This window comes from Leopardus geoffroyi, chromosome A2, assembly GCF_018350155.1.
Source record: "Leopardus geoffroyi isolate Oge1 chromosome A2, O.geoffroyi_Oge1_pat1.0, whole genome shotgun sequence".
Lineage (NCBI taxonomy): Eukaryota > Metazoa > Chordata > Mammalia > Carnivora > Felidae > Leopardus > Leopardus geoffroyi.
In genome coordinates, this window is record NC_059331.1 from 161601791 (window position 1) to 161629017 (window position 27227).

Below are 27227 nucleotides of genomic sequence, written 5' to 3' on the forward strand. Positions count from 1 at the left end.
GCACCAAACCCAAGCCATCAGTACGTATGCACGAGTTCAAAACATCACCCCAGCCCCCAGCCAGTGGTGCCAGGATCTGCTCTGCATTTTTCCCTTTATTGGCATTTACCCCCTAGGGTCCCTCCAAGGCTGCTCTTGGTAGGAACCCCAGCTGTCAATCATAAGTACAACATGCTCTTACACACACGCATAGAACTTGCAGAAAGTTGAGAATAAGTCTGTGGGGATTTTGTGCCATGATGTTCAGCAGGATTAGAGGAGATAAGGGCTATTGCCAATGGAAATTTATTAAAACTTAAGAAATGGCTCTGTTTTCTATTACTCCTGTTGTCAAGGTATACATTACCCTGGGTTTTTTTTTTTTTTCCTTCCACAGGGAATTATTGGAATGCTGCCTCTTTCCCAAACCCATCATCCTACCTGCACTTCTCCACTTTCCAAGGGGAGACCAGCGCTGACATTTCTTTCTACTTCAAAACATTAATCCCCCGGGGAGTGTTCCTTGAGAACTTGGGCAACACAGATTTCATCAAACTAGAACTGAAATGTGAGTATGAACTCTCTGTCAACTCGTGAATGGCCTCCTGTCTTGTCACTTCAGGCCGGTCCTAACACTGATTATGTAATCTGATTGAATCCAAACATCGGCAGTTTCCTTTGTTCCAGAGATGATGCTGGAAGGTAGCTACACAAACGTGGAGAAAGACCTTGGCCCCCTGCCCTTGGGTTGCTTCCCCAGGAAGCAGGGACACTAAGAGGTTCCCAAGCAGTGCTACTCAAAGAAGAAGATGAGAGAATAAGTTGCTCTGGTAACATGGGGCAAGAGTGCATATTCAAAGCTTCTGTATGTGTATGTTTCTTTTCCAAGAAGACAGGGTTTAGAGGAGACAGAGGATTGTGCAAAGTGACCAGGAGTAAGAAATAAGATACTGGGAGGGATAATACAATAAGGAAAAGAGGGACAATGAAAATGAAAATCTGTATGAGTTAAGAAAGTAGCATAGAAACAGGATTGTGTCACGCGAAGAAACTTTGAGTTGGAAGCTTTCTAGCAGAGGCCTCAAACCCACACACCCTCCAGAGGTTTCAGTTCTGAGTTTATTTAGCTAAGGGTACAAAAACAAACCTCAGCAGAGTGACAGCAGATACTGCCTAGCTCAGCCCAGCTTGCCATGGATCCCAAAGACCCTCACCAGGTCATGGGGTCTGGGGAATGCCATCTGTAGAAGATAGGGGTTTGCTGGATATGAGAAGGTCAGTTCTCATTATTCGAAGGCCCTATTATCCGTGGGACAGAAATTCAGCTTCCGGAATCTACAGCCCACAAACTTCCAGGTTGGGGGAATACTGACACACGCCAAGCTCCCTTGGCCGATCAGACCAAAAAAGTATCAGCACAGATGACAGACGTGACCAGAACGGGTACACAAACCCATTCCCCAGAAATATCTGATGGAACATTTCTTCTCTCTTTCTGTAGTTATAATTATGCAATATGGTCTTTTAAAAAGAGAATCTCAGGCAACATTTTTCTCCCATAATCCTATGGGATTCTTTTTGTAAAATAGTGGACTGTGATCAGCAGACTTGGGAGTTCATATTCTCAGCTCGAAATCCAAGTCCTTGGATAAATTGCTTAATCTCTTTGAATCCCAATTTCCCGATCTGTAAAATGGGGGTGGTGATTTGTAGGGCCATTATGATAATAGAATATAGATACTCATGAAGCATTTCCTTCAGCTTCTAGAAGGTGTCAATATTGTATTCCTCAGGATGTTCATTATAAATCTAGTATGAGCCAGATCTCATTGAAAGGGAAGACAGAATATTCTAGCCCTGGAATTAAAAAGTACACAAATAGTCAGGGGCACCTGACTGGCTCAGTCGGTAGAGCATGCAACTCTTGATCTTAGGGTTGTGGGTTTGAGCCCCACGTTGGGTGTAGAGATAACTTAAAATAAAATATTTGAAAAAAAAAGTAAATGATCATCCTCTCTTTAGAATTATTTTAAAGGGATTTTTCACTTTGAACAGTGAAAATTAATGGGATCAAACTATTTTCCGACTTCCACATCAGTAGGATTGTATTTTAGAAATACCTCATGGCAAAGAAGAAAATTGACAATCCCTATTTGAGTAATTCTGTCTGCTTCTGTAAGATGACTTAGATTCACCTTGTTCTTATTTTGTATCCCCATGTTTTATAAGCCTGCGCCCGGGTTGAAAAGAAGACAAGACCAAGTATAGCCAGATCAAATGTTTCTATTTAGCACCTGCATAGTAGAATCTCAATTATTTCTGATGATGAAAAATCTGCAGAGATGTTCTCTAAGTTGCCCCAGTCTTTCCACAGTATGGAGACTCTGTGGCAGGGGGTGAATTCTAGCCTCGTTTTGCCATAGAATTCTTTTTTGTCCTAGTGTTTTCTTGCAGTGAAGAAGGGTGGGGACATTCAGACTAGAGGCTGGCCTCTGCTCAGAGTCCTCTGGAGCTTCTAGCAGTTACTAAGGGTGGAAGTAAGATCCCTCAGTGGCAGAGATATCCAATGCCCATCACTATAGAGCATCTCCATTGAGGTGCAAAGGAATCTACGGGAGAAAAAAGGCAGGTGTCTGTATTTGAGAAAGCAATGGCTTCAAAGCAGACAAGAAGCGATGCTTTCATGAAGAACATGGAAAAAAACCAAACAAACCTGGAGGCTCGCCATTGCCCCATTATCACATCGCTCCAGACTCTTCTCTGCAGGATGCATGGGTGGCGGGTGGAAATGGAGCGTTCTTCCAGACACATCTCTCCCCTGCCCGATGAGGTGCTCTGCAGACCTAATTGTTGTCCCAGACAATGGCTGGCTGTCCGAGGAAGCTCAGGAAAGATGGTTCCTGAAGTCACCCTTTTAAACACTTTCTCTGCTGTTTTTTCCCCTTTAAGCTTTCTGATCGCTTTCTGATAGGAATTCAGATTTTGTTTCTCTGTTTGTGTCTCCAAGGAGTTTTGTCACAGTTCATGCCTACACAGTTCATGCCTTCCAGAATAACATTTCTGTTAATTAACTACATTGTGCCCTCCTGTCAGGAGTAGAAGATTCTCGCCTCTAAGAACAGTGAATCAGTTACACTAAGTTAATGAGATACCATCAATATCTTACTGTGCAAGTAAAAAAAACATACATGAGAAAATTAGATTGATGTTACTCATTAGCATATTTTACAGGTAAAATTTTAAGACTGTATTTCACTGACTATATTTACTCACTCATTCGTTGAGTGTTTATTGAGTACCTACAATGTCCCATATGCTGTGCTAGGTGCTGAGGGAACATAGTCAAATTAAGCATGGTCTCTTTCTCTCAGAGGGAATTCAGAGATCTGTCTGTTTTGGAAAATAGACAAGTAAATCAATAGTTACAACAATAATAAAAATAGCTCAACTTAATGCATTCACTATGTCTCAGGCACTGTTCCATGGATTTTAGGTAAATCATCTCACTCACTTCCCTAATGAACCTTTGAAATGGGCAGTACCATTAACATCTCTACTTTACAAATGAGGAAACTGAGGCATGGGGCAAATAAGTTGCCAACATCCCACAGCTAGAAAGTGGCAGAGCTGGTGCTTGACCCCAGACATTTTTTTGTCTGTCCCAGTTCATGGCTGTTAACACCAAACTGCGCCACCTCCCAGAACACATTGAGTGGCCGAGAGCACCTGACTGGAGGACAGGAGTGTTTCCAGGGAATGTCATGTTTTAATTAAGTTTTGATGGATGAGCAGGAGCCAGTAAGGTGCTGAGGTGAGGGAAGAGTGGGGTTCAAGAAGGAAAACGTAAGAGGAGGTATACACCAGTGAGTGAGGGTGTGTGAACAGAACCCAAGGACTCACAAGGGTGCAGCTATAGCAGGGAGCCTGTGTTGGGGAACAGAGAGCTGGATCCAGAGGGGCCAGCATGGGCAGAGCACTCGATGTGCTCCAGGTGGGGGACAGATGTGGCTTAACTTGACCCTGACAGTTACAGTGAGCAGAGGCATAACACAATCAGATTTGCATTCACCAGAGAGACGATGGAAAGGCAGACAAGAAGTGATGGGGCAGAGTGAATGTAAGGAAAGTGACATCAACAAAGAGGTAGAGATGTGAGAGACCCTTAGGAGATAGGTCCCACCAATTTTAACAAAATGCCTGTGAGAATGAAGTAGAAAGGAAGGTTCTAAAATGAAACCAGTGTTTCTGGTTTTGATGATTGTACATGTGGAACACCTTTGACTAAGAAATACAGGGGCGCCTGGGTGGCGCAGTCGGTTAAGCGTCCGACTTCAGCCAGGTCACGATCTTGCGGTCCGTGAGTTCGAGCCCCGCGTCAGGCTCTGGGCTGATGACTCAGAGCCTGGAGCCTGTTTCTGATTCTGTGTCTCCCTCTCTCTCTGCCCCTCCCCCGTTCATGCTCTGTCTCTCTCTGTCCCAAAAATAAATAAACATTGAAAAAAATAAAATAAAATAAAAAGAAATACAGCATTCGAGGGCAAAATGCAAACTACATTTGGATATTTTGAGTTCGCATGTCTGCAGAATATAATAGTATCTATCCAGGTGGACACGTCTAAAGGGGGCTATATACACATGTTTGGATCCCAACTGAGAGGGCGGAGTCAGAAATACAGTTTGAGAGTCATCATCACTAAGAGACTCATCAGGAAATAAGTATTTGGTGCCTGCAGCATGAATGAGATTGCCCAGGACAAATGTATAATTTTTCACCTACAGGAAAAAAGATGTCCAACAATGAAAACCACACTTAAGGGATAGAAGGAAGCAAAATAGCTTGTAAAAGATGGGCAGAGAAGTAGGAAGACAGTGGTAGCCCAGGGATCAGATGAAAAAAGAATTTCAAGAACAACAAAAAAATAGCGTTTGGGAACTGCTGAAATGAGCGGTCACTAAAATAAGGATGTAAAGTGTCCATCAAGTTGAACATGTAGAGGTCCCTGTCAAAAAGTAAGACAGTGTGGGTGACTAGAGGTGGATATGGGGAGCAGGGGACTGGGGCTTTGTCCATTGTTCTTGTAGCTGTTGTAAGTGGGGGAAATTTGAGCACACATATACATTAAGAAGGAGAATCCAGGGTTGATGGGGGGTGGGAGGGAGGGGAGGGTGGGTGATGGGTATTGAGGAGGGCACCTTTTGGGATGAGCACTGGGTGTTGTATGGAAACCAATTTGACAATAAACTTCGTATATTGAAAAAAAATAAAAAAGAAGGAGAATCCAGTAAAGAAGAAGAGGTTGGAGGAATGGGAAAGAAGGACAGTCTAAAAGAGTGAGACCCCCCAAGAAGGGGGAAATGAGTGAGATCCAGAATCTGAACATCTGAAGGGGCTGAGAGAAACAGGCCAAAGCGAGGAGGAGAGGGTAAGCCACAAATGAGCGGGTCCCTTTCTGAATCAGAAATGACTTTGTGTTTGTTGTTTCGTTTGTTTGTTAGTATTTTTGAGATGAGAATATTGCTCTGGAAATATTCACTAACAGCCATGGATATATCCATGTATTTTGTCAGAGTTGCCCCTAGGGAGCTATTTGACTTGTCTAGATCCCTTTTCTGGCTAAGGTGGTAATCATGACCATCGTCGCATCAACAGGCCACCACTTACCTCGCATCATCAGGGCACCACCTGAGCACCTGCCAGGTCAGAGGCAGCAGGTGGACCCTGGAGAGTCTAGGGTGAAGACAAGGAAAACCAACATCCTCATCTAATGAAGGACTCAAACATATTAATAACAGCACAGATATATGACTTTTGTTGAAGGTGTCTTAAGTGCCAGGCGCTGTTCTCAAGCTTTTGCAGATATTAAAAGTTTTAGGTTTTGTAACAAGTTTTATCCACATTTGACAGAAATGGAAAGGAAACTGGGGCACACAGTTCACACATCTGATTCAGATTTTGGGCTTGTGATCATGAAAATACAGTAAATGACAGTGATAGCCTTAAGGTAGTCTACACATCCAGAGGAGAGGTACGTAACCCTTCCTGAATGAAGAGGAAAATGAGATGGTGTCTGAGTTAGGTCAGAAAGAGCATGCGAAGACGTTAGCTAGATGAGGAAGTAGGGGAAAGAATTCTGGGAGGAGAGGACGGTGCGCACAGAAGCACAGACAAAAGCGTAGGGATGTGGAACGTGACGGGTATGTGGGAACTCGGGGCACGCGGCATTACTAACAAGTATGAAGTGTGACACAAGCAGGGGACATGCTTTGGCAAGTCTCAGATCCAATTCTCAAGATATGGCGGTCTGGGTATTCCAGCCAATATTTATTGAGTGTCTACCGTGCATGTGCCAAAGAGGAACTCAAGACAAGTAAGACACGACCCCGTCCTAGAGGCACACACAATCTAGTGGGAGAGACTCACCAGCATATAAAACCATATTTTGGGTAAGACGAAAGAAGCGTTAGAAGTACAAGCGATATACTGTGGTTGCCCAAATGCAACAACAGTTACATCCACCTGGAGAATAGGAAAAGGTCCTTTCGAGATTATATCGTTTTAACTGAGCCTCCAAAGGAGTGGGAAAGAACATTTCAGGCTCAGGATGCCAAAGGAATTGGCAAATAGGTATTTGTCGAGTGAGTGAGGTGGAGAACCATGGAAAATCTAGGTGGGAAAGGGGATCACCACGACTGAAGGGCTGGTGTTGGAAACTGAGGACAAAGAACACACCAGAAGATAGAAGGACAGATCTGATGGCTGGTGAGAGCAGAATTCCAGATCTCACGGGAAAGCAGGTCAGGTGATAAGAAGGTCTGAGTTGCACAGTCTGGCCACGCAAGTGCGATTCTCGGTTGCATGAAAAGGCTGTGGAGAAAGTCAGGGAACGGAGAGGCCAGAGGGCCCACTGGTCATCCACCTCATGGATGAAGCCCCCGGTGGTGAGGGCAACGGATGGAGGGGACAGGGAGCCTGTGAGGCGAATGTTCCAGTTCTCAGATTTAAATGATGACGGCAGGAAGCATGGGAGGGTAAGCATGTGTCACAGGGGGGATGCATGGCTGAACAAAGACGCTGGTGCCATAGAATGGAAGCCCTAAGAAGTGAAGAATAAAACCAGGTCCCTCTCAGCCCCACCAGGAAAAAGTGGCTTCAGTGCTGATGCTTGCACATTAGGTTCCCTGAAGGTGGGCTCCACTCAGAGGAAGAAACCGTTGGAAATGTCTGATGATGCACAGTGACCATGGAGGGCTTTTTTTTTCTTTTTTAATTGATATATAACTGACATGTAACATTATATCAGCTGCAGGTGTACAACATAATGATTCGATATTTTTATATTGCAAAACAGTGAGCCCTAGTTAACATCCATCACCTCTCACAGTTACAAATTAAGCTTTTATTTTTGCTGAACATTTTAAGAGAGATTTCAGAGGACACGGTGGAAAATTTTTGAAAGACACGTTCACTGACTAGGAAACATTCAGGAAAAGCAACGGGAAACTGTTGTAATACTTTAGCACAAGCTTCCGTGATGACCAAGTTTGAGCTTTTTCAGATGACTTGGAGAAAATATTTGCATTTAGCAGGAATAGCTCCACAAAAATGTGGAGGCAGCAGCCTAATGTCCTGCTAATCTTAGGAAAAGGTATTAAGGAAAAACTTTCATTTTCCAAGATGCACCTTCTGCAATACATATGTTCGAGAAAGGCAGAGAGCAAATATTCTGCAATATATAGAAACTGATGAATCAGAAGAAGTAAACTAACAGCAATTTATCTTCTACTTATTTTTTGGAACAACTTTTATATTAAAAGAGCTTCACTTATATAAACATGAAAAATGTCTAATTCCACTTAGCTGGGCTGTTGAACCATTAGGATGTTATTTATGGTGCTTTTATTATATATATATATATATATATATATATATATATATAAAATATATAAAAATATATAAAATATATATTATATAAAATATATAAATATATTTAAAATATAAATAAATGAATATAATTAATATATATAAAAATTATATATATATAAAGCTTTATTAATAACTAGTATGAAACAAAATTTATTAATTTGTGTTCACTTTCTTTTAATTTTCTAAGGCCAACCTAGGCTGTCAATGTAGATTTAGGAAGAATTTTAGTGATTCTACTGTTTTACAAGTCCAGCTGTGAGTTCAGTTTGTATGACAGGTTTGGGATCTGGAGAATGATTCTGACTTGGTGATTCAAATATGTAAGAAAGAAAACTGCATCCTCAAAAAAAATTAAAAACCCAAATAGCAACATTATTGCAGTTTTATTAATTTAAAAAATGTCTCTAGCTTCTGATTTAGTTTTTCAATTTTCGTTATAGACTAAGAAAAAAGTTCAGAGATGCAATTTAAAGATGAAATTTGTGCTGTATTAAAGCTATGTAGTGTATTAGCTGCTTGAATTTTGGGTATTAGAAGATATACAAATAATTGGTGAACAACAAAGTCAGATTAAGTTTGCTCAGATTTCTTTGCTGATCTCCCAGAAGGGGCAGTTATTTGAACATGTGCCAGAGGTACCCTAAAGTTATAAAAGTAGACTTTAGAGAAGGATGTCCTCTTGATATGAAAACTGACCCAAGTTACCTTAGATGTTACTGGTCCAGCCATGTCTCTTGACTTGGACATTTCTAGGAAGAGCTGGCGAGATGGAATCTCCTCTCTAGAGAGATTGTGGTCCCGCCTTTCTTCCTCCACATTCCAGAGGCTCCTTTAGAAGACCACCCAGCTCTCCTGACCAGCCCACTCACACAGCAGCCAGTCTGGGTACTATTTAACCTCTGTCACCCAGCATTTCCTTTCTTCTCCCTCAAGGTCATAGTAGAGATGGCTAAACCACTCTGCTCACACTTCCTGGTACAGGGAGGGATTCTTCTTTTGAAGTTAAAACCATCTTTCTGGTAGCAGCTCCTTAGCCTCTGGCTCAGAACCTTGACACAGAGCCCCCAAGGACAGGACACTTCCAGCCACACTCAAAGAGATAGCTTGCCCCTCCTCGGAGACTCAACTTCTGCTCTGAAAATCAGCTGGAATCCAGAACACAGGCTCCTCAAGACCTCACTGCAGGTCCCTGTGTGCTTAGAGTCTCTGTATTGGCCCCCAGCCTATCTACATGGTCAAGCTAAAGACATTTTAGGGCAATGAAAAGTAAGTCAATATTAAGAGACAGGATTCCCTCACAGACATTACATTGTATGTACATTACAACATACACTCATTTCTTTTAGATGACATCCCAAAACAGGCCAAAGTAATCCACAGAGATAGAAGTCATGGTAGTGGCTATCCTGGGGATTGGGAGTATTAACTGAAAGGGGGCTCAAAGGAGCCTTCTGTGGTGGTGGAAATGTTCTCTATCTTGATCCAAGGAGTGGTTTTATATATATATATTTTTTTTTCTTTCAACTGAACACTTAATATTTTCACATTTTGCTGTCTGTAAACTATACTTTAATGGAAAAAGAAAAAACCCCATGAGAAAATCCCAAATGATTAAAGGACAAAAAAGACTAATAAAACAATTTTTCAACAAGAGGAATAGAGACCATGATCTAGGTCTGACCTAGGCAGACCGACTCAAGACTAGTTGCTTGACCTCCCCAGACTTTGTCACGTTCACTTGTAAAAGAAGGGCACACTGGACCATCTTAAGGTGTCTTCCAGCATCAACAATCCTACAAACCTGGTCAGAGGCCATTAGCGTCACATGCGGCTTACCACCTCCCACCCTAAGTGAGCTTATAAGGAAGGAGCATCTTAAATTTCCATGCCATCGTTCTCCATTCTCCTAGACATGATGGCAGGAGGAGGATTGTATTGGAACAAATGACATATGCTTCAAATAAATTCCAGTCCACACACATGCTTCTACTACATGTAATTAGGAGATTTTCTAAAATCATGGACCCTTAGTTGTAAATTCTAATTAAGGATCCATCAGAATCACCCATAGGTACCTCAAGCTCAATATGTCAAAACCGAAATCCATCATCTTCACCCAAAAGCCCTCTCCGGTGCTTCCCATCTTAATTAACGTCATCACTATTTTCTTCATGATCCAGGTTAGAAAGATCAAAGTCATATTTAATGTTTCACTGAGGTCCCCACACTACATAGACTGTTTATCTTGATAGAACCCTCTATTTTTAATATAGTGAAATGTTATTCTGACGTTCCTGATGGTATGTTATCATGCCAGAATTGTCCCAGAGAAAGCATCAATTCCAACGAGTCGCAAAAACATGACTGTAACAAAAATGCAAAGATAATGAAATCTTCTCAGACTTCTCCCTTTATCTCCCATGATGTCTTCTTTGGTTGAAATGCCTTGGATTCTTGAATCAAACAGCCTCATACTTTATCTCCCTCACTTCATTCCCTCCCTCCTGACACCTGCCCTCCCTGGTGAGGACTGATATCTACAGATCGGCCCTGTCATTCCTTTTCTTACCATGACGGTTTGTCAATGCATTATAATGCAAAGTTCAAGTACTTAAGCTTGGCCAATGATTTCAGGCTTTAACCTAATTTTTCAGTCTTCTTTACATACAAACTTTGCTTCTTTCCAACAGTGCCTAAGTGCTTCACCTTAGCCTGCCCATCTACTGACAGTCCCTGGATGCCACCCACACTTTCTTATGACCCACTGTGTCTTTCCCTATTCTGGAATTGTCTCCCCCCAGTTGAAACTCTGCCCACACAACTTTTTTTTTTTTACTGCATCTTGATTTAAAATACAGAAGACACCTATTATAGAATTCTTTCATTTTTCTAAAAATATTGGTGAGAAAAGTTGAAATAGCTGTGTAGAGTTATAAGATTAGAGACCTTACTTCTGCCATTTTAGAAGACAATGGGAGCTCTAACAGGCTCTGTATGTTCATAGAAACAAATGCTTCAAGAAGAAAAAGTTGATGCCAATGTCAGTGCATGTTACTAACACTGGCGAATTGATTCAACTAAGGATGACGCTTGGGACCAATTAATTCAAAGCTGGTTAAAAAAAGGAGATACAATAAATCAGGGAGCAGAATTCATTTAAATGTAGTGAGTGACTGGGGAAGATTACTTGAAATAGCTCAAAACCAGGCATATATCTCAAAAGGCCAAAGACAACTAACTATAAGCATCACATTGCTAGGATTTTGCAAGACATCAGACAAACACCTAAATTAAAACCAGGTAACAAAACATTGCCCAGCTGGATGTCAACTTGAAAAACCTTACAAAAACAGTTTTTCACAGATGAAGAAACGCAGTTTGCTCAAATAACAAGGTAACTTTTAATAGCACTCAAGATAGGAACTACATGAAATCTAATATAGGCCTTGGGTCATAGCTGAAATATATTCTTCTTGGACCCTTTAGGAAAAGAAGACTTATTTCTATCTCTATAATATTCTTGTTTCACTTCCCGCCCCCCACCCCCCACCCTGTGTTTTAGTTTAGGTACTTCCCGACTTAGAGAGGACTGTGTCATAGGAGTTTCTGAGCTGGCTATTCAAAACCTTGGAATATACTTTCCAATAGACACAGCATCGTAAATGGCACTCATATTCCATGGCTAACCATAAAGACTTTTGTGGTGTGTTTGGTTTTTTTAAGTGGGGCTGAAAAATAGGGCTTCGTGTGGCAGCTTGAGGTCCGGGTTCTAGCGTCCATTCAATGTAGAACAGAAATGTTGAAGGACAAAGGAAATCTCTTCCCATATTTCTTAACGTCAAGCTTGTCCTTGACAAACATCTCAAGAAGGCAAGTGTTTGTTTGCCTTTCTGATAGGCAAAGCACGGTTCTGCCTCTCCTTTCCTTGAGACTCAGTTTGGTGGGGTTAGTGAAGGAGGTGGCTCAGACATTCACAGGCACATATACCAGTCAGTCTAGGCTCCCATGTGGTCCTAGCCCTTCTCTTTTCTCTAAAATGTCATAGTTCAGGGGCGCCTGGGTGGCTCAGTCGGTTAAGCATCTGACTCTCGGTTTCGGCTCAGGTCATGATCTGAGTTTGTCGGTTTCATGAGTTCGAGCCCCATGTTGGGCTCTGCTCTGGCAGTGAAGAGCCTGCTTGGGCTTCTCTCTCTCTCTCTCTCTCTCTCTCTCTCTCTCTCTCTCTGCCCCTCCCCTGCTCACACTATCTCTGTCTCTCTCAAAATAAATAAATAAACTTAAAAAAATTTAACATCATAGCTGTAGCAATTACAGAATTCTAGCATCTGATAGATGGGTGTTGAAACTCTAGTAAGACCATTACGGTATAATTCATCCCTTTAAAATTCCAGTGGTCAGATGGAGAAGACCCTTTGGTTAATTTTTAAAATCTCATAAATAAGAGATTTAGGGATAAGAAATGTTCACACTCAGGCATAAGTGAAGCTGCTGTAGTGACTAAAGCCCAGGTTTTAGTGAGTGTCCAGCAGTCTGACATGCATGCTTTGGTCCGTGAAGCCCTTCCACACCGGGATTTGAGCTCAAGACTCCTTTTGCGTGGAGTCTCCTGGACTCCTGGAGGCGCCTGGAGCCTGGGTGTTTCAAAGTCCAGCTGGCAGACAGAGAAAAGGAGGGTGGACAGGTGCCATGCAGACCTGTTCTCATTCTGTTGGTGGTAAGGTGTCACCCAGCTCCACCTAGATTTCTGGGGACTGGAAAAGGCAGCTCCTGATGCCTGGCAGCTTCGCAGGGGTGACTGTGGACAGGAGGAAATAAACTTTTCATGAAAAGTCAGCAGCCTCTGCCACAGGTACCAGGACGATGGAAAGGAGTAGGCTTTAACCTTGCCTAAAGACATCAGGGTAGGTTCCAGAAGGTGCCTTGATCCGCCCTGAGGAATGACAGGCAGATAAATGAGATAGAGGCATCTTTCCAGAGAGTAAACAGCACAGGCAAAAGCAAGTAGAGGAGAAAGATCACGGAGCACTTGAGGAATTGAAACAAATATAGCGAAAGCCTAGGGACCAGTTAAAAGGCATTTTTCATTACAGCCATGACCCACCCACATATCTGTGTTAAGAGTTTGACAGAAGAAAACTGGCTGGACCCAAGGCCTCTTGGGAAATTACTCAGTTTACTTGCCTTTGCAGATAGTGTTAAAATGATCACATTTGGTTTTGTGCATCTCTGAATTTGATGCCTGTGATGAGGACTGATAAGAATGCCAAATGGCTTCTCCTGAAGAGTGGTTGATACTTAGGATTCTGCAGGGTCTTTCTGGGTAAGTGCAACCAGAGGCAATGAATAATGAAACAGTGTATATCTGTCAAGTGTAATTATAACACTGAATTATGCTCCTTCTTGCATTCCGATTCCTGTATACATTAGTTTAAACATCGGAACATGCTGGCACTTCAGACCTGTGAGGATTTTACTTTGAAAAATAGCATGCCCTTATTTTTAGCCATTTTTAATGGGGGAAAAAATTCACACCTTGTTCAAAATTAGCTTATGGTAGAGTTTGACCATTCCCCCACTTTTTTTTTTTTTTTTTCAATCTTCTCAGGTATCTTAAAACCAGTAAAGAACTAAAGAGGAATATTCTTCTTTGGCTTTAAATTCCCTCTAATTTTCTGTATTTAAATGAAATCCCATTCTTTGCATTTTGGTTAATCTCTCTGATTAAACACTTGTTAAAATTATAGAATAGAGTTACTTAAAATGTTACCAACCTTTGCAAAAGAAGTGGAAATTATCAGATTGTGACTTCTAAAAATTATACAAATAGTGTTGGTTTATTGTTGAATGAATTGAAAATCCAGGGGTGCCTGGGTGGCTCAGTCAGTTAAGTATCTGACCGGCTCAGGTCATGATCTCGCGGTCCGCAGGTTCGAACCCCGTGTCAGGCTCTGTGCTGACAGCTCAGAGCCTGGAGCCTGCTTTGGATTGTGTGTCTTCCTCTCTCTCTCTGCCCTTCCCCCATTCATTCATTCGCGCTCTCTCTCTCTCTCTCTCTCTGTCTCTGTCTCTGTAAATGAATAAAAAATAAAATTTTTTAAAAAAATCCAGAGAAGCAGGAAAAATAAACCCCCAAAATCAGCTGGTATACTTAACAGTATTCTGTTGGTATGCATATGTCCAAACATTTTTCTATGCGCTCATGTATAATATTTTGCAAAAATAAGATCATATGGTGCCTACTATTTGTAACCAACTTGTTTCATGTAATGAGATTTCAGAAGCACATTACATGTCAGCTTTGTTGTTTTTTTTTTTAACTCCACAACAGTGATTTTTTTTCTTCAACTGTGAACAGAGACTATATTAGGATCTCTAAGACAGCATGTGTGTTTGGAAAACCATGATTTTATATTAACAAAACAAAACCAAAGAGCTATTATTTTTGTTTTACAACCTACAGAATATAATGCACCAAAACAATTCTTGTTGGAGTAGGGCGTTTATCTGAGACCTTCGGGGATTCGTTTTATTCCCCATCAGCCTCCCGTATCTGGGGACTTCAGTGCCTGGAGATGATAATTAGATTATTCTGTCAACAAATGGGAGCATGGGTTATAAAAAGATTGGGAAGCAGAGTATCTCAGTTGCCAAGTGCTTCATTTAATCAATGATCCTTTGTTGTTGGACTTAACTTTAAAAAAAATTTTCTTAATGTTTATTTATTTTTAAGACAGGCAGACAGAGTGTGAGCAGGGGCGAGGGAGAGGCAGAGAGAGAGGGAGACACAGAATCCGAAGCGAGCTGCAGGTTCCGAGCTGTCAGCACGGAGCCCGATACAGGGCCTGAACTCACGAACTGTGAGATCATGACCTGAGCCAGAGTCAGACGCTGAACTGACTGAGCCACCCAGGTGCCCCTAGCTTAACTTTTAAAAGATAGATTTTCTCACCTTCTGATCTACTGGCTTCCCATTATGAATTCTCAGGCCATCATCCCACACAAGAACAAACTACATACCTTAAGTACGTTTAAGGCTCGCTCACATGCCACAGCAAGCAACAGAGGGGGCCCAATGAGGAAAATGGAAGACCTGACTTGGGAAGGCCACACAGGATGTGCCCAGCAGAACAGTCCCCGTGGCAGGTGACCTGTTTCCTAAGCTGTTCCATACATTCTCCTTGCTTTCCTTATTGAGGGTCTGTGAAACCAGTCTCTTGCAGCGATTCCGAGGAACAAGAAACTTTTATGGAAGTTCTTCGCACTCTAAGAAAGCTCGCGGGGCGCCTGGGTGGCGCAGTCGGTTAAGTGTCCGACTTCAGCCGGGTCACGATCTCGCGGTCCGTGAGTTCGAGCCCCGCGTCAGGCTCTGGGCTGATGGCTCAGAGCCTGGAGCCTGTTTCCGATTCTGTGTCTCCCTCTCTCTCTGCCCCTCCCCCGTTCATGCTCTGTCTCTCTCTGTCCCAAAAATAAATAAACGTTGAAAGAAAGCTCGCGATATGGAAAGAGTCCTCCTATTCTTTCCTATCTTTCTGCATCCCCATTTAAAGTCTCTGTTGACCATGGTTTCCCTTTTCTCCACTCTTTGCCCAATACCGCAAATGCAACGCAATTGACGTGCATCTGGTGTTGTCACGAAAACAGAATAAATCTCTTTTTATATTCTGTGTCCGGAGCACATAGAATGTAAAATCTTCCTGTGGCACCTTTTTTTTTTTTTTTTTTTTTTTTTAACTAGAGAGATAGTGTCCGAAGTCCCCGTGGCGTTGAAATGCCCACGCGGCAATTGTTTCTGGATTGAAAACAATTGGCTGCAAAACAGAGACAGAGAAATAGCGCCCATGACACGACCCCCAGTCTGGGCTGGAACTCAGTCCGTGGCAACCAGAAAACAGCGGTCTCCTTGCCTGTCCACTTCTGACAGGTGCATTCCCACACCTCCCCGGCAGGCGTCTTCCACGGCCTCGGCCTTTCCCCCTGGCATCACGGCTTTGGCTTTTCCTCATTTTCAGCGTCCACGTAAGCAGAGCCTGTGGTCAAGAGCAAAGCTTCTTCGAGGTCCCGTCCTCACTTCAAATCCACATTCCTCTCCATCTCTGGAGACTCCTTAGGCATCCAATTCCATGTTCCTCAAGAGCAGCTTCTACATTTCCTTTTGTCACAAACACTCTGTCTGCACAGTCACCCTCTGGGACTTCATTCTTCCAAATCGAGCGCTCTCTGTCCAGCACACAAGTCTCCACTGGTTCCAAACATGAAGGTATTTAAAACCTGTCTACATGTCCCTTACTAAGGGTAGGTCCTGCTTGGCACCTCATGTCATTTTGGAAAGATTTTTGGCTTTTTCCTTTTTAAACTGTACAGGTCCATTAATATTCAAGAAGCTATTCTCAGAAGGAGGTTGAATGTGGAGAAAACTAAAATTAGAAAGGCTTTGCATTTTAAAGACAGCTCTCTGTTTTTGCACGGCCAGTGGTAACTCCCTTTTCTCTGTGGATATCTTTGTTTGTGAAGTTATTTTTTAACCATCATAAAAGGCTTAGAGGCCAAAATACATAAGGAGAAATATTTCTCATACTCGAGAGGTTATCAAGATAACCAGAGGTTTTAAAAAGAGTTCATAACATTGATTCTTAAGCTCCAGGCATTTCCTTGAAGAATTTCCAAAAGGCTTCAAATAAATTTTCCTTCCCAGTGTTCATTTGCAGATGTGTTTAACAGTGAGTTTTGGGGTGTGAATATGCATATTTGGCTCTAAAAATTTCTATATTCACAAGCTAAGACTATTATAAAGAAAAAATAGACTATATTATAAAAAAATTGGGGGCGGGGAGTGCCTGGGTGGCTCAGCCAATTAAGCATCCGACTCTTGATTTCGGCTCGCGGTTCATGAGATTGAGCCCCATGTTGGGCTCTGAGCTGCCAGCATGGAGCCTGCTTGGGGTTCTCTGTCTCTCTCTGCCCCTCCCTACCCCCCACACATGTGCATGCTTGCTCTTCCTCTCTCTCAAAATAATAAACATCAAAAAGAATTTTTTTTATTTCCTGTACAATATGAAAGGCAGTATGGTATAGTTAGAAAAACCAGCTCCCTATGCTTAGTGTTCACTGCGTGTTAGCATCTCACAGACTCAGTTCCCTTTCTAGGAGGTGAAGGCGAATCCATTCTCAAAAGCCCTCCGGCCTTCACATTATTGGGTTCAGTCACATACCTGCAAACTGAAGTGGTTGTTTGGGTTTTGCAGGGAGCCCAACCACAAACTTAGAAGGCCCATCCATAGCCTGTGCAGCCTCACACACACCTCTGACGCCCACAGTGTGTTCAGGGAGTTGTCCAAATGAGCCTCGGTGTTCAGGATCTTTAGTCCGGCTCCGGTAGGTAGGAGCAGTTGGCCGCCCACATGACCCCACCTCCGTTTCCAGCCCTCCCAAGGCTTGAACTGTGTGACCCAAGCCTCCACCCTCCCCTACATCGTTGGTCTATCTGGCGTGCTCAGCTCCCACCCTAGATCACATTGTCAGACTCTCAGGCAAACAAAGACACAACATTCCAGGGGTTTAGATGTTGCCCTCCCAGGTCCAAGGGCAATGCCTGGACTTCTCTCGTTAAGCAAACTGAAACTCTTCACTCTACAGTTTTGAACATATTTCCTTTGCGGGCAAGGAGATAAACTCCAAGTCTTAGGACTTCACTACCAGAATGGAACTTGGGGATCCTAGTGGTTTGCAAAGTAGGTTTCCAGGACCAGTTGCATCAGGAACCCTGGAGTTAACAAAATGCAGACTTCACGGCCCTATCACAACTTTCGAATGAGAATCTCTGTGACAGAAGCCTCAGAATATACTTCTGACTGCACTGCTGGGTTTATCCTGGATAAGACTTTGATCCTCAACTGTTCTTCTATTTGTAAATAACTGGTGTAACTAAGGTATCTTGTCCCCAGTCTGAGAAAGCATACATTCTTACTTTATGCTCTTAGGAAAGATGCTTGTGGAACAGAAGATGACATTCCTTGTCTATGCCTGTCTCCTAAATTATGGTTTGCCTGGATTTCTTTGATTCAGAGTATATATATTATAATCATTTGGCGTTCTTGGTAGGAGTGTTTCTATTCATTCATTCATTTATTCACAACTTGTGCCTTCTCTGTGGCAGGCATTGTTCTAGGTGCTGAGGATATATATAACAACAATGAACAAAACAGAAAATGTCTCTGCTTCAGTGAGGCCAGGAGCACATATATTTTGTGCCAGATGGTGATACAATACGTGCTACATAAGTGGAAAAAAAATCAGGATAAAGGAAAAAAGGCAGCTGAGAGTAGGGGTTTGCTATTTAGCATAAAAGGTTTAGAGAAGGAATTTCTTTTTTAATTTTTTTTTCAACGTTTATTTTATTTTTGGGACAGAGAGAGACAGAGCATGAACGGGGGAGGGGCAGAGAGAGAGGGAGACACAGAATCGGAAACAGGCTCCAGGCTCTGAGCCATCAGCCCAGAGCCTGACGCGGGGCTCGAACTCACAGACCGCGAGATCGTGACCTGGCTGAAGTCGGACGCTTAACCGACTGCGCCACCCAGGCGCCCCTAGGGAAGGAATTTCTAATATGATAACATGTGAGCATAAGTGCAAAAGAGAAGCCACAGAGTTATTTGGGTAAAGGGCACAATAAATGCTAAGGCCCTGGGGCAGAAACAGATGTAGTGGAGGAGAAAGCCTCATGTGATGGGGTTAAAGAAGGGCTAAGAGGAGAAGAAGCAGATACAGAGACCACAGGAAGCTCTTTCAAGGAATGTGGCAACTAAAGAGAGCAAAGAAATAAGAAATAAGGTCAAGAGAAAGATTCTGTAGTGGTGGTGGCTGCTGAGAGTAGAGACATGTCAACATGTTCATGTGGAGTGATCCAGCAAAGAACAAATTATTGGTGCCATGGAAGAGAGGGGAGACGTGCTGGACTGGTGTCCTTGAGTAGGTAAGAAGGAGTGGGCAGCCTCCAGGGTAAGATGGAGCACTTGGCCTTACATAAGAACACAGATCTTCTCTTTACTTCTTCCTTCTTTCCCTCATCTCTCTGATTCTCACAGTGACTCTATGTTCAGTGTTCCTGCCTCAACTCATGACCCTCTCATGTTATGTAAATTCTTTGGTTTCCTGATGTATACTTAACCCTGACTTCATAAAAAGGAAGAAGAAGAAGAAGGAGAAGGAGAAGGAGAAGAAGAAGAAGAAAGAGGAGAAGAAGAGGAAAGAGAAAAAGGAGAGGAAGAGGAAGAGAAAGAAGGGGGAGGAAGAGGAGAATAAGAAGGAGAAGATTGGGGCATTTGGGTGGCTCATTCGATTAACTCAGGTCATGATCTTGAGGTTCGTGAGATTGAGCCCCACGTTGGGCTCTGCACTTACAGCACAAAGCCTGCTTGAGATTCTCTCTCTACCTCTCTCTGCCTCTCCCCTCCCCCTGTGCACTCGCACACCTTCTCTCTTTCTAAATAAATAAACATTTAAAAGAAGAAGAAGAAGAAAATATATCCAAACATTCTCCACTGTAGAATGAGGCTAAAATATCTGCTGTACCTATTATCAGTTTTGTTATATGGGTCAAATGAGATTTTGTGCGGAATAACCCTCAGTCCCTAAACTTCATTTTAAGATGGAAGACACAAATCGTCATCAAAACGGTAACAGCATTCATGGGTCTTCCCAGCAAACTCACTGTGTGTACCTGTCCCTGTCTTTTCTCTTTACCTGTTCCATATTGAATGACCTAATGTCTCAATGTCACTTCACCTGCTTGGAGAGCTGAGAGCCAAAAAGTCCACTATTCTGGTCTGTTGTTAAATTTGTGACTCAGTACAGTAAGCCTGGAGGTGATTTGTTTAAGAAAACATGTGTTGAATTACAAGGAGAGTAAAGAATGCCACCTGCTGGACCGTGAGAAGCTGGACCAAGAGCTGTGCATGGTTCTGTCCCATTTATGGTTTTAAGTCACTCAAATGAAGTCAGGAACCAGATTGATTCAAAGGTAATTTCCGATACACCATCATGCCACCTTGTGCATTTCTCTTTTCATGCAATCTCTTTTCTCCCTGTAAGGATTCAAGGTCTAAAATTAGCATTAAGACTGGCTATATTTCCCTTCATTAGTTCTCTTTGAATCCCTTGAAAATTAGATCATAGCACGTTGCCATTTGAAGGGACCTTAGAGATGAGTTCAGTGTTTTCAAACACATTTTGGACACAGAAACTCTGGGAAAGGTATAGATGTGATCCTCATTTCAGACACCAGGAAACTGAGGCCCACAAGGTGAAAAAGGTAAAGCTATGACGAGAAGTCGCATCTATTGACTCCCAAACCATTCCCTGTAACAGTTAACAAGCTTTCAGCTGGAATCAAAATGGCTTAAACAATAGTGGATGTCTCGCGTGAAAAGTGTTGAGCGACTCTGGGAATAATTTAGGGACTGACCAACATCACCAAAGACCCTGGTTTATCCCACTGTCCTCCCTGTTCTCCTCAGCATTTCTGATTTACAAGATGGTTCCAGCAACATTAGGAACCACAACCTCCACCCAGGATCAAGGGGCATAAAAGGGTTGTCTGTCTCTGATGAGCCAGGAAAAGTGGCCCAAAAGAGCCTTAAACAATCTCTTCATATCTTATTAGCCAGGAGGGAATGATATGTCCCATCCTAAGCAGGTTCCTGGCAAGGAGGGTGAAATTTCCATATGTAACTTAGACAAATCCAGATACACATTCTGGGTCTGGGGGAGGGGCATCCATAGCTGAAGCTTAAGATTCTATGCGAGTAGAGAGATTCCAGGACAAAATTAGAAAAGGGGGTTGTGGCTGTTTATTGGAGGAACCTTCTCCATGGGTCTCCCCATTAATGGCTTTGTTGGTACCTTTCTAAGGATGCGTGGCTGGCCAATGGTCTCGGAAGGCAGAAGTCTCCTGACCAGGATAAGCTAATGTCTCTCCTCAGGGAAAAAAAAAAAAAAAAAAGAGCTAGCTTGCTAGCAGCCCCTTTAAAACAATGGGGTTTCTTAAGTTCAGGTTCCTCAGCTATGACATGAGCTCTGCATGTACAGCATCCCTGTGGGCCGCTCCACATGCCCCCATGAAACTTGGGGGACAAGAGAGAATGGGGGGGAGGGGGGCTGAAGTGCATACTGCCTGCTGTGCTGTGAGTAATAACATCTTTTGTCTCTGACCCGGGAGTCTTCTGTCTGCTGCCAGCACACAGGAAACTACGGGAGACTAAGCTGTTAGTTTATGAATTGGGTAAAATCTCTGACACTTTCCAGTTCTTGCCACTGATAGAAAGACAACCATCAGTTTTTGCTACAATCGTCTTTCCAGTGAGCTACGCTGGATACATCCCACTCTCAGATACTTATTTCTGGAAGTAAGAGTACTTCCGGCGTGTAAGAAATTTCTTTTTTTGCTGGCAGAAACAGGGCAACACTGCGGTCTCCAGTGGAGACCCACATTAAACAAGGACAGTGTCATTGGCTCTGGTGTCTTTTATGCCGCCTCCCTTTTATTCGCTCCCTGACTCTCTCTGTAATTATCTCTTTTAAAATGTCAGCTCCTCTCACCCAGAAGAGCAAGAGCAATCAGCCACAAACTGAACTTTAGAAGCTTTTAAAACACACTTGCTGTTTGACTAGGAGATAGATTCGCAAAGGCGTCCCTCAGCCAAGTCAGGGGAGCTGACATTGAATGACTGAGGAAAAGGAGCCCAATCCTTTGCTCTCACACTGGGCCCACAGCCCCTCCCTTAGGAAGCAAGAGAAGGGATGTGGGCTGTACTCAAATTGTGAATATTTCTACATCAGAGCCTGAGTAGAGGCTCCTTAAGGAGGAATCTGCTCCTAGAGGCCGTTGACATTGGGCACCTCTTAGTACACCCAACTGGTGAGAGGACTGAGCTTTGCAGCAGGAGCCTGGAGACCTTTTTCTTTGCTAGAGTGAAGCACTAATGTTAAGAAGACCGTGGCCCAGGGACGCCTGGGTGGCTCAGTCAGTTAAGCGTCAGACTTCGGCTCAGATCATGATCTCAGTTTGTGAGTTCAAGACCCTCGTCGGGCTCCATGCTGATAGCATGCAGCCTGCTTCAGATTCCGTGTTTCCCTCTCTCTGCCTCTCCCCCGCTCATTCTCTCTCTCTCTCTCTCTCTCTCTCTCTCTCTCTCTCTCTCAAAAATAAATAGTAAAAAAAAAATCTTTAATTAAAAAAAAAAAAAAAGAAGACCATGATCCAGCGGAGGCAGAAACAGGGGATCTAGTGTGACAAGTAGAGAGAAAAGTAGAGACATTTCCTAGTTTGCTGTTGATACTCAAGGTTTCTCCAAATCGTGACAATTTAAAGACCTGGACAAGAATTCATCGTAGCAGGAGGAGAGGAGGAGAGGCAATTAGAGCAGCATTTACCCTTCAAGTCAAACCTTAGGATTAAACTCAATTTATCCCTAAATTCTATTTCCCTGATGGCGGTTGATGCCTTTAAAATGAAACCATCTTTCCTACTTAGCTCAGGAACCCTTGCATTCTTGCTTCTCTGACAACTTGCATTTAAAAATGCACCTGCTAGGGGCACCTGGGTGGCTCAGTCAGTTGAGTATCCGACTTTGGGTCAGGTCATCTCACGGTTTGTGGGTCTGAGCCCCATGTCAGGCTCGCTGACAGCTCAGAGCCTGGAGCCTGCTTTGGATTCTGTGTCTCCCTCTCTCTCTCTCTCTCTGCCCCACCCTTTCTCACACTCTGTCTCCCTCTCTCTCAAAAACAAATAAACATTAAAAAAATTTTAATTAAAAAAATAAAAATGCATCTGCTAAGCCATAGCACTACAAGAACAGAACAGATTCAATCTTAGAACTGAGGCTACTTCCCCACCCGCCCCCGACTATGCCAGAAATACAGGGAAAGATCATTCAGTCCATGAGTCGTGTGATTGTCAATGTGCGTTGGTATTTCCGTAGATACCTTCATGAAGGTCACTGGCTTCCACCAAATCACAGTGACCCCTGGAGGCATGAGCTCTTCATATAGGGGAGATACTTTACCAGGGTACGTGTAGATTCACCACAGGTGTTAAAATTAAAGTCCTCCTGCTAATAACATAAAGGATCAAAATTCCTTGGTACAATTAGGTTGATTAAATTGAGCTCTGCATCTAATATCCCTGTGGCTTAATAAAGTTAATGCTGCTTTCAGAGGGGCCTGACCCAGAAGCAGGGAACAGTCGAGGTCCTGAGAGAATCTGGACCACTATGGTTTTTAAATTAGAAGTTTGATTGCTTGTGACACCATCTCAAAATGGTACCAGTCCAAAGAAGCTGAATTTTCCATTAGCCCGGGAAAAAATGACAGATATTTAATTAAACTGCTTAGAGATTAGGCAGAAGCCTTAGTGATAAAGGAGCTGAGTCTCTTTATAAGCAAAGTTGGGAAATGCCATGTCTTTGATGTGGAAAAGAACTCACCAAGCCAAAGGAGCTGGGGACCTGTGTGCCGCCTTGGCCTTTCCATTAAGCTTCCCTTCCTGCCAATCGCAAGAAAAAAAATATACATTTGAAAAGCATGTTTTATGAAACGTTAGGTGGTCACTGAGGAAATTAAAACCTAAACTGTGAAGTAAGAAACTACGTACAACCGAAGTTGCCAAAGCAAACCACCCTGATTCATTTGTCTCTTATTGAAAGGTGATTTGTTATGGACCTTGAGCAGATCTATGAAAAAAGAAATGACTTGTGGTCAGTGCTGGAGGGTACGTTATGAGAAGGATCCAGCATTCCAGATGGGAAATGACTAGGCGTATGGCAAATGGTTCAGGAAAGGAATTGTTCTGCAAGAATCTTGAGCTACCTTTTGGACAGCCACAGTGACCCAAAAAGGACGCCGGTCATCTTTATTGCTTCAAGACTCCTGCCTCCCTAGTTTTCGACAGGAATTGTGATGACTACATTAATGAAATGCAGTTGTGTAAGCTCTCCCAAAACAGTAGCTCTCAACTCTAGCTATATATTAATATTTTCCAACATACTTTTAAAAATACCAGTGCCTATGTCACCAACTGAGCCAGAATCCCTGGGGATGGGGCTGGACATCGGTGTTTCATAAAGCTCTCCAGGAGGGAGTCCCTGCCTTGGGAGCTACTGAAGAGTTGCATTGTGTTTAGTAATCCACAGATCGGGGGCTCTGAAACCTGACAAGCCCGGGTCTAGGTCCTGGCTCCACTACTCCCGAAACATAAGGCACTCAGCTCATGCTTGATCTTCTCCAGGTCTGGGTTTGCTTATCTGGAAAGAGTCGACGACGGTAACTTCTTGACAAGCTTTTAAAGATGGAGTAAGAAAATAAATGTATTCCTGGTGCCCAATCCAAGTATATTTCCCTCCCCTTGGAGGAAATATGGTTCATTAATAGTGGATTGATGTTTTCTCTCTCCTTCCTCAAACGATTTTGCCACGAGTTTTTGTAGCAAGTGATGACGGGCTTTGCTTTTCCTCTAGAAATCACTGCTATCTGGTATCTGGGAGGAAAATACTCATGTGCCTTTCATGCTTTCTGCTCCTTCAGCTGCCACAGAAGTGTCCTTTTCGTTTGATGTCGGTAACGGGCCAGTGGAGATTGTGGTGAGATCGCCCTCCCCACTCAATGATGACCAGTGGCACCGGGTCACCGCGGAGAGGAATGTGAAGCAAGCCAGCTTACAGGTGGATCGGCTGCCACAGCAGGTCCGCAAGGCGCCCACCGAAGGTCACACCCGCCTGGAGCTCTACAGCCAGCTGTTTGTTGGTGAGTGATAGGAAGGCCTTCATGACTTCCCCCTGTTGGTTTTAATTACCTTCACAATGGAAAAAATAAAGCTGTCTCTGGGATGTTTTGATAGAAATCTTCCCAAAAGTAAGAGTCTAGGCTTCTTGTAGACTCTATCAAGACAGAATGGAACAGGAAGATGAATCAGGGAGTCTAGGCTTCTTGTAGTCTCTATCAAGACAGAATGGAACAGGAAGATGAATCAGGAGACCTAAATCTGGCTCACTCTCCACTCTCCAGCATTCAAGGTCCTCATCTACAAAATCAGAGGGGTATCTCTGAGGTCTCTGATCTGTGCAATGTTAGGTCTACAGCTTTAGGACTGTCGAAAATTCTTTGATAATTTAGGACGCTTGTAACTATGAGGGAGGAAGGATGGAGGGAGGGAGAAAGAGAAGGAAATGAGCTTCCTAAGTTTAAGTTTGCTTGAAATGATAAGTAGAAATCCATTCCTTTATCTGCGCATCCTCAAGGTTCTAGGCAGAGACAGACGGGAATTTCCCCATACAAAATATCTTTACATGAGAAAGAGATCAACACTCAGGAATTTAAACAGAGCAAAAGTTGAGCATCCTTTGCAAGAAGTCGATCTAACCTCACAGTGTAGTCTTTGCTTTTGACATATTGCAGCTGAAGCTCATGTTCTTTCAGATCAATACCTGTTTCCACAACTAAATATTAAGTTTTCTTTTCCAGAACACTAACGTTTTAAGAAATTAGCTGTTTTTCCTCTGTTGAATGACAAGAGAGCAAATTTGAAGGACTTCCTGGCTATGTGCCACCTTAGACCCTCCCCCCCCCTGAGTTTCTTGGGGTTAATTGATCAAGTCAGTCAACTGTGGCAATCCCAGACCAAGCAAAACCAGACGTGACCTGGTTGCTGTCCATAGGCCTACCACCTGTCACCCTATGCTAGGGCCTCACTGAGGGTCAGCTAATTTTAACAAGGGCCGGAGCCCCACAGTGTCTTTCATAATTGTGCTGAAATGCTTTAAGAACATTGGAAAGTCACAAAAGGAAAGGTAAAATTAGATGTCACCTCCTTTGGTACAAGGTGGGTGGACTACAGACGTGTTAACTTAGTCCGTTAGCTCTGAAAGTAAGACTGATTTGTTAACAAGCCATGTCGTCAGGGGCCATGAAAGAGTCATAGATTTCAAAATAAAATACTCCTTGACCCCAATTAAAAGCTAACCCCTTACAAATCCTGCCCTCATGTTATAGTTCTCAAAATTGCACAATTACTTTAAAATTATTTTTTATTAATTAAATACCAGGTCCACTGATTCCTGCTGAATATTGTGAGCAAAGTCCACTTTATCCATATGTCTTGCCCAGATTACCTGGGACAAGTTTTGTTGTCCTCAATCCTGTCCATCCCAAGCATGCTGGTTAAATTCGACCTGGTTTTCTTCATAATGGGTGGCCTTCACTGACTGAGTTTCTTCTTTTTCTGACCTTGTCCCAACTTTCCTTTTTATTCCTTTCTTTCCATGGATGATAGTTGTCTCTGAAAAGTTTGGAGACAAAATAAAGTTGTAAATGGAAAGACATAGAGGGGAACATTTATTATGGTCTTGGAAGGAATTTTGATTTCTTGAAAGAACAGCTTATAAGGAGAGAACAGTAGAGGGCTGAGGTCAGAATTCGACAGAACAGTTTAAGAGACAGCCAGAAACACAGCACCTGGGGAAGAAGGCTGAAGGGGAAAGGAGGGAACAAGCAAGGAAAAACCAGAAGAGGGGTGTCACTGGAAGAGACAGTCTCATGCCATTCTCTGGGTTTCTTATTGACAAATAACATCTGGTGCCATGCATAAAACAAGACTAGAAAAACATGCTTTGACTTTAGTAATGTTAAAACCACTGGTGACCTGGAAAAGAAGCTTCAGAACAGTGGGCCGCCATGATGAGTCAGCAGTTGCTTTTCCCTCGACGGAAACGAGGAGGTCCGCATCCTCATTTCTAATTTCCTGTCATCTCAGAGGCAGGCATGATGCGCATCTCCCAGACACAAGTATGAAAATTACTGTTCTGCAATAGACGTCCTCCCCAGGGGAGGTGGGGAGAGGAGCTAGTTTCCAAAGAGAACATCAATTCAACAGCTGTGAAATCATGGAGACTGTTATCCCAAGCCTCTTCAGTAGGGATTCGGGAACCCGGAGAGCTATCCTGGGTTCAGTTCTCATTTAGAAGCTCTGTCCTGATGGCGTGTCACCACTTTCCCTCTTGAGTCTCCTTTTTCCCTGTCTAATAAAGGAGTTGGATTCATTGGTCTCCAGAATGTCCTCCAGCTTCAACCATTTGTGATTACGTGTTTAGAGATGGGTTAAAGCAGCTTCAGTCGCCAAGAGGTCATCCTTCGTGCTGTGTCATGTGGATAACGTGGGCTTTGAATCCCACCTCTGCCACTTACAGGCTGAGGGACCACTGGCAGGTTACTCAGTATTTCCGTGTTAAAAAGAGATACAGGGGCGCCTGGGTGGCTCCATCAGTTAAATGCCCAACTC

At 43.1% G+C, this 27227-nt stretch overlaps 1 protein-coding gene across 1 annotated transcript in view; it reads left to right on the forward strand.

Annotated features, from left to right (window-relative positions):
• The window catches only part of CNTNAP2 (contactin associated protein 2), a 1977252-nt gene that overhangs the window by 1719980 nt on the left and 230045 nt on the right, over nt 1–27227 (forward strand). The window contains exons 16-17 of the mRNA XM_045496029.1: nt 377–547; nt 24479–24697. Of these exons, the coding sequence (XP_045351985.1) occupies nt 377–547; nt 24479–24697 (390 nt within the window). The remainder of the gene's footprint in view (nt 1–376; nt 548–24478; nt 24698–27227) is intronic.